General features: G+C 43.5%; 1 protein-coding gene and 1 long non-coding RNA gene across 2 annotated transcripts; one reads left to right on the forward strand and one right to left on the reverse strand.

Annotated features, from left to right (window-relative positions):
- Positions 1-1,080: 1,080 nt before the first annotated feature.
- Positions 1,081-8,453, reverse strand: LAMTOR5 (late endosomal/lysosomal adaptor, MAPK and MTOR activator 5). The gene is made up of 4 exons (XM_025402114.1): positions 7,498-8,453; positions 6,197-6,258; positions 3,765-3,882; positions 1,081-1,416 (listed from the first exon to the last, which is right to left on the reverse strand). Exons 1-4 carry the CDS (start codon positions 7,764-7,766, stop codon positions 1,356-1,358), a joined length of 510 nt encoding a protein of 169 aa, XP_025257899.1. The 5' UTR covers positions 7,767-8,453; the 3' UTR covers positions 1,081-1,355.
- On the forward strand, positions 7,723-15,895 carry LOC112634548. The gene is made up of 3 exons (XR_003121787.1): positions 7,723-7,856; positions 11,806-11,926; positions 15,626-15,895. It is a non-coding gene; the product is annotated as an uncharacterized LOC112634548 (long non-coding RNA).
- The last annotated feature ends 3,364 nt before the right edge of the window (positions 15,896-19,259 follow it).

Consider the following 19,259-nt stretch of genomic DNA (forward strand, 5'->3'; position numbering starts at 1 on the left):
CTGGGGAGGCTGAGGCAGGAGAATGGCATGAACCCGGGAGGCAGAGCTTGCAGTGAGCCGAGATCATGCCACTGCACTCCAGCCTGGGCGACAGAGCTAGACTCCATCTCAATAACAAAAAAAAGAGTACAGACTCTGAGTTGGAGTCCTGAGTCCAAATGATGACTCTGGTAATTTCATAGCCTTAGTTACACAAACCTAAGATAGGGTAAATAAGAGTACCTACTGTATAGGGTTGTTAAGGAAAATTAAATGAGTTCCTGCCATATAGTATAGCTGATCCTTGAACAACACGGATCCACTTACACATGAATTTTCTTTCACCTCTGCCACCCTGAGACAGTGAGACAAACCCTCCTTTTCATACTACTCATTGTGAAGATGACATATACAAAGACCTTTATAACGATCCACTTCTACTTAATGAATATTAAATATATATTATCTTCCTTATAGTTTTAATAACATTCTTTTCTCTAGCTTACTTTACTGTAAGAATATAGTATATAATACATAAAACAGCTGGGCACGGTGGCTCATTGCCTGTAATCCCAGCACTTTGGGAGGCTGAGGCAGGTGGATCGAGGTCAAGAGATCGAGACGATCCTGGCCAACATGATGAAACCCCGTCTCTACTAAAAATACAAAAATTAGCCAGGTGTGGTGTCACATGCCTGTAATCCCAACTACTCGGGAGGCTGAGGCAGAAGAATCGCTTGAACCCGGGAGGCGGAGGTTGCAATGAGCCGAGATCGCACCACTGCACTCCAGCCTGGCAGCAGAGCAGGACTCTGTCTACCAAAAAAAAAACAAAAAACAAAAAACAAACCAAAAAGACATGAAACATAGAAAACTAGTGTTAATGTTTAAGTCAGTAGGCTATTGAGGGGTTAAAAGTTATATTTAGATCTCTGACTGCACAGGGGTGGGATCCATGGATGTACCTGGTGAGAATGTAGGTATTTCAGGAAGCTTCTTAAACAAAAGCAAGTAATTTAGAACAAAGACCTTTTAAAACAATTACAATTTGATAACTGAACAAAAAGAACATTTGGTTAAGTTTAAAGAATCTAGAAAAGATCCATTTTCCTCCAAACAGATTTATTGAATATAGCAAAATTCTATATACAAAGTGACCTGGACCTGCTGCTTCAAAACATGATCCTTTCTTACTAATATCTTGATAGTCGGTCCATAGAGCATTAGAAAGCAATTGACTCTTAAATAAATAGAAAAGTGCCCAATGTACATTAAATGAATGGCCTAACTACTGGAACTTTAGTAGTTCTATAAGGTAATTAACATAGGTAGGATCGAGTTCCTGCGACAGGCTGCTGAAGAACAGATATGAGGTGTCAAGAGGCCATTTTGTGCACTGCCACTGTGATGCCATCATGTTTCTGGATCATAATGTTCCTGAAATGCAAGGAAGAAAATATTCAGTAAGACATTATCAGTGGTACTTCACTGTAAGATTAAAGATGTTGTTTGGTTTAGGACACAATGTATAAAATAATGCAATTGTTCTCTATGTATAAAACCAATAAACATAACAAAACATTTGGGAAATACATAAACATATAGCATATAAACACGGAATGAATCCTTAATCCTACTACACACAGACAACCACTGTTAATATTTCCCTGGTTCTTTGTTTTGGTTTTTTTAGGCACTCTCTTGCTATGTTGCCCAGGCTGGCCTCAAACTCCTGGACTAAGCAATCCTCCTGCTTCAGCCACCTCAGTAGCTGGAACTACAAAAAAAAGGCTTTCCTGGTCCTCGTTTTCTTTGCATGTATATGATACAGTCATGTGCTGCATAACAATGCTTCAGTCAACAGTGTACCCTACATATGATGGTAGTCCCATAAGATTATAATGGAACTGAAAAATTCCTATTGCCTAGTGACCTTTTAACTGTCCCAACGTCACACAGCACAACACACTACTCACATGTTTGTGGTAATGCTGGTGTAAACAAATTGTGCTGCCAGTCATAAAAAGTATAGCACATACAATTATGTACAGTACATAACACTTGATAATAAATGACTATGCTATGGTTTATGTATTTACTACACTTTTTTGTTTTTTTTGAGATGGAGTCTTGCTCTGTTGCCCAGGCTGGAGTGTGCTGGAGTGCACTGGCGTGATCTCTGCTTCCCGAGTTCAAGCAATTCTCCTGCCTCAGCCTCCCGAGTAGCTAGGATTACAGGTGCCTGCCACCATGCCTGGCTAACTTTCGTATTCTTAGTAGAGACAGGGTTTCACCATGTTGGTTAGGCTGGTCTCAAACTCCTGACCTCAAGTGATCTGCCTGCCTTGGCCTCCCAAAGTGCTGGGATTATAGGTGTGAGCCACTGTGGCCAGCATACTTTTTATAATTATTTTAGAGTATACTACTCCTACTTATTAAGAAAAGGTTAACTATAAAACAGCCTCAGACAGGTCCTTTAGGAGGTATTCCAGAAGGTATCATCATTACAGGAGACAGGAGATGACAACTCCATGCATGTTACTGCCCTGGATGACCTTCCAGTGGGAGAAGACGTGGAGGTAGAAGACAGTGATATTGATGATCCTGACCCTGTGCAGGCCTAGGCTAATGTGTGTTTCTTCTTTGTTTTTAACAAAAGTCTAAAAAGTGGAAAAAAAAAAAAATTAAAAAAGAATTTTTGTGCAGCTGTACAATTGTTTTAAGTGTTATTATAAAGGTCAAAAAGTTTTATTGGCTCACTCAGAGCAACTTCCAGTCTTGTAAGCTCCCTTCGTGGGTAAGTGCCCTATTCAGGAAAACTTTTTAAAAAATTTTTCTATATCGTATTTTTACTGTATCTTCTCTATGTTTAGATACACAAATACCACTGTTATAACTGCCTACATTATTTAGGTACAAATCTTTGCAGTCTAAGAGCAATACAGCCTAGATGTGTAATAGGGTATACCACCTAGGTTTAAGTACACTCTATGATGTTCATACAACAAAACTGCCTGACACATGTCTCAGAACGTATCCCCATTGTTAAGCAATGCATGACTGTATGTTTCTTCTTTTTACAAAGCTGTGATAGTAGCAGTTGTATATGTTTTTTCACATATTATTCTGAGGACTATCACTTGGAATATCTTTAGTGATTTTATTACTTTAGAAGTAATTTTTGGCTGGGTGCAGTGACTCATTCCTGTAATCCCAGCACTTTGGGAGGCTAAGGTGGGCAAATCACTGGAGCCCAGGAGTTTGAGACCAGCCTGGGAAACATGGTGAAACCTCCTCTCTACAAAAAAATACAAAAATTAGCTGGGTGTGGTAGTGCACACCTGTAGTGTCAGCTATAACTCGGGAAGCTGAGTTGGGTGAATCGCTTGAGCGATTGAGAAGGGTTGAGGTCACAGTGACTCATGATCACACCACTGTACTCCAGCCCGGTGCCAGGGCAACACCCTGCCTCAAAAAAAAAAAAAAAAAGAAAAAAAAATTAGTTTTATTCTCGGATTAGTTTTCCTTTGTGCTATTTACTACTTTCTTTTTGTTGATAAACTGATAGTTTGTGCCAATTCTTATTCTTCATTTAAATAGCATTGTGTCTTGAGAGCACATTAGCTTTAGGGATCAACTTGTCTGTTCCTGTGATCCAAAAGATTAAGAACTTTTCCCAAAGTAGTTTGAATAAGGAATCACTGATGAACACAGGGCCGGCCCCCGCCAATTTTACCAGGAATTTTTCTGAACAAAAATGAAAGGATCTGTTGAAATCTACTCACCCATTATCTGATTCTAGACACACCACAGGAATATCAGTGGGGTCAGAGGTTAGCTTAGCTGCTTGCTGGGCTAGAACAGATATCACTCCAGCATGCTCATCTGACAGGGTCCCACGGCCTGGAAAACAGAGATGATATATGTCACCTGATTGCTCACAGAATATTTCTGCTAGAATAAGCTAGCTGGTTGTTTTAAAATGTCAACAGAATTGTCTTTTTATTAATGTTTGTATTAATCTGTATATATTATAGTAACTAAATCTTGGGTGCAAAAGTACCTATAAATTCTAGGTATGAAAATTAATTACTAAGTATACTTCACAATATAATTCTGTATACAAAGGCAACACAAACTTAACTGTACCTGAAACCAAATCAGGTAACAGACATGCCACTATGGCAGAGCATATGGATGTACCATTACCATACAAAACATTTTGACCAGATCTGATGCCGACGTTTGGGCCTTGAAGGTTTCTTGAAGGAACTCATTTAGTTTTAGATTTCCATACCTGAATTTCAGTCTTTCCATTAGTGAGCCTGGCAAATGGTTCCAAAAATTTACCCTTTTTCTCCCAAATGACTGATGTGCGTGTTAAACATAACTGAGTTACACAGATTACCTCTTTCAGTTACCCTTCCAGCAAAAATTCAGAGCTTTAAACATTCCTGACTTAGGAGCAACAAGTCTTGGGTTTACTAGTTCTGTCACTAATTAACTGCTTTAGTTATTTACCTTTCCAAACTTATTTCCTCATCTGTAATTGCTACCATTTATTAAGTATTATGTCTCAGTTCTACGTAAGCATTTTATACATATTATATAACCTTAAAATACTGTGATTAGGCCGGGAATGGTGCCTCATTCTTGTAATCCCAGCACTCTGGGAGGCTGAGGTGGGTGATCACCTGAGATAAAGAGTTCGAGACCAACCTGGCCAACATGGTGAAACCCTGTCTCTACTAAAAATACAAAAATTAGCTGGGCGTGGTGGTAGATGCCTGTAATCCCAGCTACTCAGGAGGCTGAGGCGGGAGAATTGCTTGAACCTGGGAAGTAGAGGTTGCAGTGGGCCAAGATTGTGCCACCACACTCTAGCCTGGGCAACAGAGCAAGACTTTGTCTCAAAAAAAAAAAAAAAAAAAAATTGTGATTAAGAGGCCTCAGGGCCAGACAAAAATCCTAGCTTAACCACTTACCAGCTGTATGACCTCAGGCAAATTATTTAACCTCTGTGTCTCCGTTTCTTTTTTTTTTATTTTTATTTTTTGAGACGGAGTCTTGCTCTTGTCATCCAGGCTAGAGTGCAATGGTACAATCTTGGCTCACTGCAACCTCTACCTCCCACGTTCAAGTGATTCTCTGCCTCAGCCTCCGGAGTAGCTGGGATTACTGGCACCTGCTACCATGCCTGGCTAATTTTTTTTGCATTTTTAGTACAGATGTGGTTTCACCACGTTGGCCAGGCTAGTCTCGAACTCCTGACCTCAGGTGATCCACCCGCCTCTGCCTCCCAAAGTGCTGGGATTATAGGTGTGAGCCACCGCACCCGGCCTCTTTTTTTAAATTTTAAAAACATACATATATATATATATATATATATATTTTTTTTTTTTTATTTTAAAAATAGAGATGGGGGGTCTCACTGTGTTGCACAGGCTGGTCTTGAACTCCTGGGCTCAAGTTATCCGTCTGCCTTGGCCTCCCAAAGTGCTGGGATTACAAGCGTAAGCCACTGCACCTGGCCCCTCAATTTCTTTTTCTACCCCACTGGGTTGTTATGAGGAATAAAAGAGTGTATGTAAAGCACTTACAATGGTGCTTGGCACATAAGAGCTCAATAAATACAATTCTATGATTATTACCATTATTAAATAACAACTCAGTGAAGAAAATGAAGCCCTAAATGGTAGTTTTTTGGTCCATGTTCACACTACTAGCAAATGAAAGAGCAAGGGGTTGAGACCAGGTATGTCCAACAATGAAACCCCATTTTACTGCCTATTCACTTCTTGTTTAGTGTAGTTGAGCTTAAAAATAGTACACCACCCACCTTGCAGGGTTGTTGTGAAAATTAAAGATAATGTATTTAAAACCTAGCAGTCTCAGCATATGGAATACACTCAATAAATGGTTAACAGCCGTTATCTGAAGTCCTTTCTAGACTCAATTTAAAATGATTCAAATATTATTTTTAGTAGAGACAACTATTTATTGCTATAGGACTGAAAGGAACATCTTCCTTCATAAATACCAACTGAAAAGTTTCAATTTTCTGATACTGTTATTTGGAGATAATCTCTACTCTCAAATGCAGAAAGAACTGGCAAGGTAACAGGAAATAAAAGCTAGAAAATAATAGCACGCTAGGCTCCAAGTCAACATCAGATGCTGTGCAATTCACCAAATGGTTGGTATGAGAGATACTTACAACCCAGATTAAGTCCTTGTGAATCTGTGCACAGGACTCCAACAATGGAGGGATTCTTCATTCTAATTCCAGGAACACAGAAGTACATAATGGGAGAAAAAAGATTTAAATAAATATAAACACACAGGTGTTCTATGTACCAGGCATTCTTTAAGTGCTTTAAATCAATATTTCTCCATCTTTTTTCATTGTCACACCCTAAGAAAAAAATTAAGTTCTAGGGCCGGGCAGGGTGGCTCACGCCTGTAATCCCAGCACTTTGGGAGGCCGTGTGAGGTGGATGGATCACCTGAGGTCGGAGTTCAAGACCAGCCTGACCAACATGGAGAAACCCCCGTCTCTACTAAAAATACAAAATTAGCCGGGCGTGGTGGCGCATGACCGTAATCTCGGCTACTCGGGAGGCTGAGGCAGGATAATCGCTTGAACCCCCGGAGGCGGAGGTTGCGATGAGCCTAGATCACGCCATTGCGCTCCAGCCTGAGAAACAAGAGTGAAACTCCGTCTCAAAAAAAAAAAAAAGAAAAGAAGAGAAGAAAACAAAAGAAAAGAGTTCTAATTAATTAATTTAAATAAACCAGTTTCTCTCTGATGAGAGAAAAAAATGTGTACTACTGAGTTCTGCAGGGCCACAAACACTGCGTGAAAAACATCTAGGATGTTTTCACTCTTGTTAAAAAATGCATGTTTTAGTACTAACTCATTTAAAACAGCCGTTGAAAAACTCTTAAGTTACCTCCTGGAGGGTAAGTGGAAGCTGAGGGACATCGGTGGTAGGCAGGTGTCTCTCTGTACCCTTAATACTTTTCCAGTTTTGAATTTTACATAGATACTGCTCGTTCGAAAAATTTGAAGGATGATTGTTATCTACTGAAGCACCAAGTAACTGATAGGTTACACACAAGGAGATACGCGTCTGTTTACACTGCAGGGCTCGACTCTGCACAACCGGCACAATCTTCCCAAAAGTCAACCCGTTTCCTAAAACTCGTGCGGAACAACCCTGACCCTAAAGACGATTTCAACAATGAGATAGGCAGTTTTGGCCCGTGGCCTGGGCCCAGGAGACTCGTTCAAGAGGGAATGTGCGCTGCCCGGCAGGATTTTAATTCCGGGTAATTCCGGGTCACCTGCCCCGCCCTGCGGCCCTTGGGTAGGGCTTAGTCCCCTCATCCCGTGTCCCAGGGGTCGCGACACGTCCCCGAGACGCCCTGGCCGGCACTCGCAGGTCGCGCCTTTCGTCCCGCTCAAGTTCCTCCGCCGCGACCTCAGAACAGGCCGAAGAAGCGCGCACTACTCACGTGTCTTCCAAGTGCTGCTCCAAGGTCGCCTCCATCCCACCCACCGACCACCCTGACCCAGAACCCAGCGGCACGGCACGTCCTTCTCCAGCACAGTCCTCAGTCACTTGACGCGAGCGGGGCGTGGGCCGTAACGGCGCCTCCAAAGGGACAAAATTGATCACGGTGCAACGTCCGCGTTCTTTACTGGAAAACATCACTGCGCTTCCGCCGCACAGAGCCCGGCGAAGGCTTGGGCTGCCGGCGTGGTGACCCGCTCCTGGCTCCATGGCGGAACCGTCCCGCAGGGATTATTCCCCTCTAGGGAGAGAGGTCTGCAGCCGGGCCTCAGTATCTCAGTTCGTGGCCTGGCATTTTGTGTCAGTGTTTTTTAACCTTTGGACCCTACTTCAACCTAGTCCGAGACCTAGGGGACAGATCTTAAAGTTTTACAATAACCCAGGGGTCAGACAGGGTCTGATCTAGCCTGTGGGGCAAGTACGGGGAAGACACGGGACCTCTGGGAGGGGCTCAGTAGGCTCGTAGGGGGAAAGACGCACACAGGGACTAAAGGACCAGATGGAGCAAGGTTCAACTCCCCAGCTGAGTGTTGGCAAAGTGTCGGGATTTTAACGAAGACATTGGTGCTTATTATGGTGAGGGGACTCCGGACAGTTTAGGGGAAGAGAGTGGCATTTGGGTCCTAACTTGTAAGGAAGACTGGGTAGGACTATTTAAAAATAACTTTTAAAAATTAATTATAAAACTGGTGAAAATAAAGGAAAACACCTATGGCCCCACTGTCCACAGATGACTTTTAACCCCTTGGAGAATATCCTTTCAGATAGTTGTCTTTGCAAATGTGTACTTTTAATGTTTTTTCGTTTGCCTTTAAAAAAATTTTTTGGGGGGGCACAGGGTCTTGTGCTGTCACCCAGGCTGTAGTGCAGTAGAACAGTTATAGCTCATTACAACCTCGACGTCCTGGGTTCAAGCTATCCTCCCCTCTCAGCCTCTCAACTGGCTAGGACCACAGCATCGAGTCATCATGCCTGGCTAATTTTTACATTTTTTTGTAGAGATGGGGGTCTCGCTGTGTTGTCCGGGCTGGTCTTAAACTCCTTGCCTCAATAGTCCTCACACTCTAGCCTCCCAAAATGTGATTGCAGGCTGAGTCACCACGCCCAGCATGTTTTTTTTTTTTCTTTTGTAAGCAAAATTGACATACGTACTGGAGGTACAATTCTGTAGCTGGCCTTCTTTACAGAGTTTAGAATAAATGTCTTTCCATGTCAAGTTTTCACTTACATCCTTTGTAATTGTTGCAAAATATTCCATTTTATAGCTGTATCTTAATTGTGGATTAAGGTTGGAGTGCAGTGGCACTATCACGGCTTAGTCCAGCCTCAGCCTCGTAGGTTCAAGTGATCTTCCCACCTCAGCCTCCCAAGAAGCTAGGACTACAGGGACGCCCCACCACACCTAGCTAATTAAAAAAACAATTTGTAGAGGTGGGGTCTCAGTGTGTAGCCCAGTCTCAAGTGACCCTCCCTCCTTGGCCTCCCAAAGTGCTGAGATTGCAGGTGAGCCTGTATACTAACACTTTTTTTTTTTTTTTTGCTTTTGTTTGTTTTTTGTTTTAGCTATTACAGTGCTGGTTGAATATCCTCATAGCTAAATATTTGTGCAGTTTTAAAATTTCCTTATAAGTTGCTAGAAATGGAATGACTGGGTTAAAGGACATGGTCATTTTTTAAGACTTTTGATACATACTTACAAATTGCCTCCCGAAAAAGTGGTGCTAATTTACATTCAAATTGGTAAGCTTCGCCCCCTCCATGGATCATTCCTTGTGCTAAATTTCTTCCGACTCTCTCACCTCCAGCTTTTTACTCACAGCCTACCTTCCAGTCTGGTTCCCAGCTCCCAGATCGGAAGATACCAGACTCTGGTATTGAACCAGAGTCCAATACCCGGCACTGGCATTCAGAGTCCCTTTTTATTCCTCAGCTGTCATAGTGAAACTTGCAGCTTCCTTAAAATTCCAGTCTGTTTATTTCTTTATTTTTTTGAGACGGAGTCTTGCTCTGTCACCCAGGCTGGAGTGCAGTGGCGCCATCTCAGCTCACTGCAACCTCTGCCTCCTGGTTCAAGCGATTCTTCTGCCTCAGCCTCCCAAGTAGCTGGGATTACAGGCATGTACCACCACACGTGGCTAATTTTTGTACTTTTAGTAGAGATGGGGTTTCACCATGTTGGCCAGGCTGGTCTCAAACTCCTGACCTCAAGTGATCCGCCCACTTCGGCCTCCCAAAATGCTGGGATTATAGGCATGAGCCATTGCACCCAGCCAAAATTCCAGTTTGAATGTTATAATTCAGGGGTCTTGGACTCCTGCTGTAGAGAAATTATTCATGTTAAGTTAGGGGTAACACAGTATAGGCCATATTAGTTTTAGAAAAAGCACTTTAAAACTTAGCATTAGAAAATATAAGTACTGCCTGGTGCAGTGGCACATGCCTGCAATCCCAGCTACTCAGGAGGCTGAGGCAGGAGGATCCCTTGAGCCCAGGAGTTCAAGTCCAGCCTGGGCAATATAGTCTGGTAGCCACATTAAAAAAAGTAAAACAGGGCAGGGCGCAGTGGCTCACGCCTGTAATCCTAGCACTTTAGGAGGCTGAGGTGGGTGGATCACTTGAGGTCAGGAGTTTGAGACCAGCCTGGCCAACATGTCGAAACCCCATCTCTACTAAAAATACAAAAATTAGCTGGGCGTGGTGGTGCGTACCTGTAGTCCCAGCTACTCAGGAGGCTGAGGCAGGAGGATTGCTTGAACCCAGGAGATGGAGGTTGCAGTGAGTCAAAATTGAGCCACAGCACTCCAGGCTGTGCAACAGTATGAGACTCTGTCTCAAAACAAAGTAAAACAGATGAAATTAATTTTAATAACATTTTATTTATTCCAATAGTATGTTCAAAATGTTATTATTTCAACTTGTGATTGATAAAATACTAATGAGATATTTTACATTTTTTTTCCTGTACTGTCTTCAAAATCCAGAGTATATTTTTCAGTTAGCAGCACATTTCAATTCAGACCAGCCATATTTCAAGTGCTCAGTAGCCACCCATGGCTAGTGGCCACAGTATTGGCCAGTGTAGCCCCAGGGTATCTCAAATTATCTCAAAGCTAGACTAGTGATTAAAGGATTCTCTGGGCCAGGTATGGTGGTTTTCAGGCCAGGTATGGTGGTTTACACCTGTAATCCCAGCACTTTGGGAGGCCTAGGTGGGCGGATGGCTTGAGCCCAGGAGTTTGAGACCAGCCTAGCCAATGTGGGGAGACCCTGTCTCTACAAAAACACAAAAATTAGCTGGGCAGGGTGATGAGCACCTGTGGTCTCAAGTACTTTGTGTGAGGTGGGATGATCACTTGAGCCCGGGAGGTCGAGGCTGCAGTGAGCTGAGATTGCACAACTATACTCCAGCCTGGGTGACAGAATTAGACCCTGTCTCAAAAAAAAAAAAAAAAAAAAAAGAAGGATTCTCAGAAAGGCTGGTGATTACTTTTTAAGGTATAAGGGAGGCCTTTTAAGGGAAATCAAGTAGGAAGAGGATGATAGCTGGCTCACATGTCCTTGCCACATGGGAGGTGAGAGAGCAGGCTACTCCTTACCACCCCCTCTTTCTCTGCCCTGCTGCTTTCTTGCCCCTGTGCGGGGAGGCAGTGGGAGAGGAATAGCATATATAAATTGGGCAAGTGCTAGGGGCTGGAGTGATGGTTGGAGAAAGTATCTGACCCTTAATTGTTTTCTGCTTTTTTTTTTAGCTTGTGGGGTATTTAACAATTCTTTGTTCTTAGTTTTGAGTGCCAGCAACCATTTCTGGGGTGACAGAAAAAGTTCCATGACATTCATATTAGAGCATTTGTTTCATTGTATTGTAACTCTTTTATGTTTACTTTTGAAAAAGTTCATTCTTTTCTCTTTTTAATTCTTTTTTTTTTTTTTTTTTTCTTTTTGAGGCAGGGTCTTACTCTATCACCCAGGCTGGAGTGCAGTGGTACGATCTTGGCTCACTGCAACCTCTGCCTCCTGAGCTCATGATTCAGCCTCCCAAGTAGCTGGGACTACAGGTGTACACCACCATGCTTGGCTATTTTTTTTTTTTTTTTTTTTGTATTTTTTGTAGAGATGGGGTTTTGCCACGTTGCCAGGCTGGTCTCGAACTCCTGGGCTCAAGCAATCTGCTGTCCTCGGCCTCACAAAATGCTGGGATTACAGACATGAGCTACAGCACCCAGCCCTTAAGTTTACTTTTCATAGACAGGAAGAGTGTCTTCGTCTCTGCATCCCTAGTGCAATAGAGCATGATAAAAATTCAATAAAGATTTATCGAAGAGTCTTGATGTCTTTTGGGAAAGGAGCTCTATGGTTACCTTTACTCTAAGGTAAAGAAATTTAGTCCTGAACTTTAACCACCTTCTCCTGTTCTTTCTCCCCTCTTTCATAAGTGAGCTCTTGGAAAATTAAAATGCCAGGAGGGTCCAGCAGAGAATATCCAAGCCCACATGTCCTGATGGGAAGTGGGGGATAAGTAGAGAGGGAAACACAGACCCTGCCTGCCATCCCACTGCTGCTGGCCCAGGGGACCCTAACTCTTCTTCTTGACCCATCAGAAGCAGAATCCTCCTGAGGGTCTGTTTAAGAAGCACAGCTCTGGTAGAAAGGCTAGCTTTCCTCTGGGTACAGAGGGCTCTGCTACCCCAGGGCTGTCCACACTGGGCTGTGAATCACTCTCATAATGCTCAGGGTCACGGGCTTTCAGTGGAATGAGTCCTCTTGTGCCACCAGGGGGCACCAAGGCCACAGAAAACCCTACTCGGAAGGTTCTGGGGTGAGGGAAAGGAATCCAAGGGTCTGTGGAGCTGGCAGAACATGGGTAAGGATAGCATTACGCTAGGTTGGTGGCCTTGAAGTCAGATGTAAATTGGGATCCTGGCTTGGCCCCTGACTATCCGTGGGAACTTTGAGCCTCACAGGGCTCATTTGTGATGTGGGGGTACCATTATCTGCCTCATCAGGTTGCGGGGAGGATTATATGAGATACTTTATGTAAGAGGGGCTGGTGCATTGTGGAAGTCAATAAATAAGTTTTGTTAAATCTGAGTAAGAAGACCTGTTTGTTTCCTCAAGTTGCTTATAATCTAGGTGACGACACATCTGAGAGAATAACTAGTAGTTCAGTGAAGGTAAGAGCCAAATGATTGGTACAGACCTCAAGTGGTCTAGCATTTATAGGAGAGGGGGATTGTGAAACAGGAATTAAAAGAAATTTAAAAATGTGTAAGCAAAAACTCAGTTGTATGTAAAAAACAAACAAAAAAATCCCCCTGAGAAAGAGAAAGAGGTGGAATCCTTGAAAAATTAACTGCCTATTTTTCTGTCTGTGGCTAGTGAGCCTTATCTCTCCCTTTCCCAGGCATTGTGAAGACCCTGTTTCCCTAGCTGTGCAGCTGCAAGGTCACTAGACAGATAAACTCAAATCATAAAACATGTTTGTCCTTGAAAAGTAAGAAATAATGTAATGCATGTCTCAAATGAATAACTGTTTCTTGCTTCTGTAATATGCTTTCCCCTGCACAGATCTCACCCTGCCCCATGACATGCTTAAAAGGTAACCTGACTCTTTGTTTGGGGCTCAGTCCATTGGATATTAATCTGACTGGCTCGGTGCGCCTAAATAATAAATAATATATATCCTCCTCAACCCCTCAGTCTCTCCGATTCCTAAATTATCCAGCTGCAATTGCAGGGCTAGATTTACAGACCTGCTTTATAAAGCTATGTTAAATTAGATCAGTATATTTTGTTCTTTTTATTAGATTTTTCTATAGCATAAAAATGATAAAATACAGCAAGAAAAAAAGTCACCTGAAATTCTAATCCTAACCCTAATATGAATGTGAAGGAGCTGGGCTAGAATGGAATAAGGTAGCATTTGCATAAGGTGGAAATGAGGACAGGCCCGTCACAAGGATCATGAGAGTCTTGCTGGCAAAAGCATCTTACTGCATTCATGCTGCAGCACAGGACCCCGATGCAGAACAGGTTGGGGACACAGCCCTGCCTTCTTATAGTGGACACCATCTGAGAGCTGAGGTGTAGATTCAAAGCCTAACTCCTAGTCGTGATTGGTAGTAATATCATCAGCAGTTCATGTACATGGGGTGACAATGGCATGCCAGGCAATTCAGAGGGCCTCTTGGTCCTCACATCATTTTTGAAGTAGCTAACATCACTATCCCCCTTTTACAGTTAAAAAACGAAACAAAACCCTGAGGCTCAGAAGATAAATATTTGCTGAAGATCACCGTGCTTGTAAGTGGTGAAGCCTGACCATTAACCTCCCCACGACAGTGCTTCAATTTCTATCACTTCATCAACCACACAACCCGAGAACTGTGAGGGGATTTAGCAGGCCCAGTCCAGATCTCGTATTCTACAGAGAAGAAATCTGAGGCTCAGAGAGGGGAAGGGGCTAATTTGGACCTTTAACTTCTGATTCTTAAATTTCTTTCTGGTGTTCCAGCTATACTGTACTACAAGAGGCTGTCTTAGAGCTTTAAACCAGCTTCAGAGAGACTCATTTTTATGGCTTGAATTATGTCTCCCCAAAATTCATATGTCAAAGTTCTAAGCCCCAGTACCTCCGAATGTGACCAGATAGGACCTTTGCAGAGGTAATCAGGTGAAAATGAGGTCGTTAGGGTGGGCCTTAGTCCAGTATGGCTGGTGTCCTCATGAAAAGGGGAAATGTGGACACAGACGTACATAGAGGGAAGACGGTGTGAAGAGACATAAAGAACAAATAGTCATCTGTAGCCAAGGCCTGGAACAGATCCTTCCCTAACAGCCCTCAGAAGGAAGCAACCTCGCTAACACCTTGATTTTGGACTGCTACCCTCCAGCACTGTGAGACAATAAATTCTTGTTGGCTAGGACACCCACTTTGTTATGGCAGCCCTAGGAAACCTTTGTGGATGTATGTGCTCATATACCCATAAAGTCTAAAAGTCAAAAGTATCACAGACTTTTGGCAGCCCTTCAATAATAGAAGCACTGGTTGGGAGGGTCACTCTCCCCAAGGCAAAAGGATAGAGCAAATGATCTTTCCAGCTTACTCCCAACCTTGAACTTTGGCCAAGATATATTTCTTTCACTGGACATTGGCCAACAGTGGTGTCATGACATATTTGACCGTGACATTCTTGAGTCTGTTTTATATCTCTGAGCTTGACCTACAGAAGAAGCTCAATAAATGTGGGTAGAGGGGATGAGTGGGAAAATCAGCTCCCAGCCATTCCAGTTCAAGCCTTTCCAAGCAGAAGAGGCCCACCCTAACAACCTCATTTTCACTTGATTACTCGATATCGGAGCAATAGGTGGGGCAGGAAGCAGGGTACGTAAGGCCTGTCAGTGGATAGAAGTTGAAGTTGGACACTGTCTCCTAAAGTTTAGAGTTGAGCTCGAATTCTGGAAAACACAAGCAAAATACATTTTAGATGACTCAGGATGGGCTAAAGAAGTTCCAGTACAGGAAACTATTTTCCTGCTGCTTTATTAATTTTGCTACAGAAGATAAATGAGATGCAGACTTTCATATCCAAGTCTTCATTAGATGCCCAGTTAATGCAGCCATGACAAATGGGAATGAAGCCCTTATGAATAAAAAAAAGATCAACCCAGTATAAAAAATCATAGACCAGAGAAATGAAAATTTAGAGGAGCTGATAAAATACCCTATCCTTAATTAGACTGTCAGCATATACATCAAATTAGCCTTAATGCCAAGATTTATTGGCCTTGGAATTGAGTAAATGAAATAAGTGCTTACAAATGAATGGAAAAGAAATTACCTGTATTAAAACGTATTTGTGATGCAGGACTGTGCACTGAGGCTTTTAGTCAAACTCAGGCTTGCAGCTTCTTTTGCTCTGCATCCATTTCTACCCTGTGTTCCCCAGTAGGTTTCAGAGACCCTCTTTGTGGGGTAACAATATGTACCATTGTCAGCTATCTCTGCTGTTGTCCTGGAAAAATCCTTCTTGGACAGTAAAATATTTTTGTCTTTACTTCACCATCTCCAGATTAGAAGGGTGTTACTGATTCTTACCTCAGAGAAGAGAATGTCATGGAGACAAAATGACCTGCTTAGAGTTCTACCCCCCACCCCAGCACGGAGAGCAGAGCACAAAGATTTCTTCTGGACTCCCACAATCTCCCTTGCAATCCAAGAACTTGTCTACCATCCCAACACTTTAGTACCCTCTTGTAAGCCCCTGGACAAATCCTCTGATGCCTTGATACCTCAGTTTCTCCCCACTATAAATGGGAAGATAAATTCACCATAAACTGTACTTACCTTGCAGTGTCATTATGAGAATTTCATGAGACAATGCAATATAAAGCTCCTAGCACAGTTCCCGGCACCATTGTAAGCACTGAACAAATGAAAGCTGTTGTAATTAGGATCTCAAGAAATGACAGCTGAGGCAAATTTGGATTAGAATGCATTCAGCATTCTCAGCTGCAAGCAACAGAAGCTGACTCCGGTTTAAAGAATAGGAAAGGAAGTTAATTAAAAGACATTGAGTAGCTTGTGGAATTCGGAGGACTGTAGAGCTCAGTCTAAGTTTCTAGTGACAAAGCTTCAAATCATACATGAGGAAAATGCCCCTGCTGCTCCTGTTCCTGGTGTGACTGCACACACATAATTGCCAGCAGTACCAAGGCCCCTCTGCAGGAGGAACGTAACCCTGCAATCACTGCTTCCCCTGAAGTCAGATACCTCTGCTGCTGCCCTTCCCAGCAGTAATGGAGCCTGGATCACGTATCTGGCCTTAGTTATAAAGGAGGCTGGAGAGAAAATGCTCTGCTCTCTGTAATGGTCTTGAAAGTAGCCCGCACATAGCAAAGCTATTCAAAAGCGGGTGACAGCATGAAAGCATCCAGAGGGATTCTTGCTTTGCATGAGGGAGAACTCTTGCTCCCAGAGTCTGAGACCCGCAGGGGCATTTTCCTCATGTGTGATTTGAAGCTTTGTCTCTAGAAGTTTAGACTTAGAGTAGGACACCTCTGAGTGTGAATGTCCTACCTGAGTTCTCTCTCATGCAAAGCAAGAATCCCTGTGGAGGGATTGACACCACAGCCTCTTCCATGTCTCCGAGCAACTTTATTGGGCAGCATTCCACTCCTTGGCAAAGGGGAGAGGTGGATTCTACCTCTGTCCTGCACGAGCCTAGTCTAATATGGAATTTGGGAGTGTTGATCATTGTACTTTGTGCTCCTAGAGATCAGGGTCATCATAAAGGATCTCGGAGTCTGCACGTGTGCCAGCTTCATGTTGTGGCCTCACTGTAGATCCACAGTTCCATTTCTTTATGGATCCCTTACCCCTACTTTGCCAAATTCTATGTTGATAGCAATAATAATTCAGACAGGGCTTCCTCACTCAAGGAGTTTGTGCTCTATATAGTTAATAAGCTAGAGATAATGGAAAAAAACCCAACTTGAATTTTGGGTAAGAGAAACTTTTCAGACCAATGATCATTACCAATAACAGCTTCCATGCATGACCCTGCCCGGAGCTTGGGGCCTGCACTGCTGTTTCCAGGAAACATGTTCTTTTGTTTGTTTGTTTGTTTGTTTTTTGAGGCGGAGTCTCGCTCTGTTGCCCAGGCTGGAGTGCAGTGACGCAATCTCGGCTCACTGCAAGCTCCGCCTCCCGAGTTCCCGCCAGTCTCCTGCCTCAGCCTCCTGAGTAACTGGGACTACAGGCGCCCGCCACTGCGCCCGGCTAATTTTTTGTATTTTTAGTAGAGACGGGGTTTCACTGTGGTCTCGATCTCCTGACCTTGTAATCCGCCCGCCTCGGCCTCCCAAAGTGCTGGGATTACAGGCGTGAGCCACCATACCCGGCCGAAACACGTTCTTTTAAAAAATTTTTTTTTTGTAGAGATGGGGTCTCAGTCTCTTGCCCAGGCTGGTCTCAAACTCCTGGCTTCAAGCAGTTCTCCTGCTTCAGCCTCCCAAACGTCTGGGATTACAGATATGAGGCACCAAGGCTGGCTGATGGGTACCAAATTCCAGGAGAGGACTTGAATAGGGTAGGCATCTGTCTTTCCCCATTCCTTTCAGGGACAGAGCTCTCCTGGGCGGGATAAAGAGAGAGGGAGAGGAAGGAGGATGAATAGTGAAGCACCAAACCTCAGAATCAAGGCCTTTTTCTTTTTTCTTTCTTTCTTTTCTTTTCTTTTTTTAGGTGGAGTTTTGCTCTTGTCACCCAGGCTGGAGTGCAATGGCACGATCTCAGCTCACCACAACCTCGGCCTCCCGCGTTCAAGCGATTCTCCTGCCTCAGCCTCCCAAGTAGCTGGGATTACAGGCGTGTGTCACCATGCCTGGCTAATTTTTGTATTTTTTAAAATAGAGACGGGGTTTCACCATCTTGGTCAGGCTGGTCTTGAACTCCTAACCTCATGATCCGCCCACCTCGGCCTCCCAAAGTGCTGGGATTACAGGCATGAGCCACCGCGCCCGGCCTCTTTTTTTTTTTTTTTTTTTTTGAGATGGAGTTTCACTCTTGTTGCCCAGGCTGGAGTGCGGTGGCACAATCTCGGCTCACTGCAACCTCCGCCTCCCAGGTTCAAGGGATTCTCCTGCCTCAGCCTCTCGTATAGCTGGGATTACAGGCATGCGCCACCGCACCCTGCTAACTTTTTTGCATTTTTAGTAGAGATGGGGTTTCTCCATGTTGGTCAGGCTGGTATCGAACTCCCAACCTCAGGTGATCTGCCTGCCTCGGCCTCCCAAAGTGCTGGGATTGCAGGCGTGAGCCACCACGCCTGGCCAGAATCAAGGCCTTTTTAAAACTTCAGTGTCTTGTCTTTACCCTTCATGGTGCCTAGAAAAGCATCTGCCTCATAGAAGGTGTTCAGTGAATGATTGTTTCGTTAGTGAAGGAATTCCCTTTGGAAATCTCATAGGAAACTGACCCTCTCCAACCCTTCACCTGCGCATTATTCCAGCTCCCAAGGAGGCAGCAGAAACTGGTGTAATCACAACGGTCAACAGCAGCAAAGGCAGCACTTTCTGATTTACCTGACTGCTGTGGATGCCGCCTCTCTCCACGCCTCAGTTTAATGTCTGTAAGTTTGGCCAGCACGTCGTTCAAGAACATTGCATTTACTCTGGTACTTAAAGATGAAAAATCAACATTTACAAAGCAGATCCATTGTCAACCTAAATAACAAACAAAGAGAGTCTCTATAAAAGAAAAAAATGTTTATCTGGGAATAGAGCATTGCATAGGAATATGCCTGCCTTAGTAATGCATGTATTCAGGGAGGTAGAGGAAGGCTAAGGTTTTTAACGGAGAAAATGAAGAGGATTACATAATTGTTTTGAAATAGTTATCCTTGGCTATAAAGATCAATAACAAGGGTGATGCCAGTCCAAGGTTGGACAGGCAGTTGCTGGGCAGATGACTTTGCAGAAGTCTTTTTTGAGTAAGTTTGTAATGGCCTTTGTAGGAGGTTGTGGCTTTCGCGATCTTTTGTGATAGCTTTTGTTACCAGGCATACAAGCATGAGAATGCTCTCTTCAGGGCCTTCCCTGGCTCTGTTTATCAGGGGTTTCTTGTTAGTGATTCCATTTTGATTCTGACAACTTTCACACATTCATACACATTGTCTTATTTAATCTCACAGTCATTCCATGACT

The sequence above is a fragment of the Theropithecus gelada genome, chromosome 1 (assembly GCF_003255815.1).
Source record: "Theropithecus gelada isolate Dixy chromosome 1, Tgel_1.0, whole genome shotgun sequence".
NCBI lineage: Eukaryota > Metazoa > Chordata > Mammalia > Primates > Cercopithecidae > Theropithecus > Theropithecus gelada.

What these genes read in the sequence shown, in the direction of transcription:
- LAMTOR5 (XM_025402114.1), bottom strand. Translation starts at nt 7,766, where the DNA reads ATGGAGCCAGGAGCGGGTCACCACGCCGGCAGCCCAAGCCTTCGCCGG. An exon ending in ACAAGGACTTAATCTGGGTT is followed by an intron (nt 3,883 to 6,196) that starts GTAAGTATCTCT and finishes TCTGTTTTCCAG; the next exon opens with GCCGTGGGACCCTGTCAGAT. An exon ending in TGTCTAGAATCAGATAATGG is followed by an intron (nt 1,417 to 3,764) that starts GTGAGTAGATTT and finishes CTTGCATTTCAG; the next exon opens with GAACATTATGATCCAGAAAC.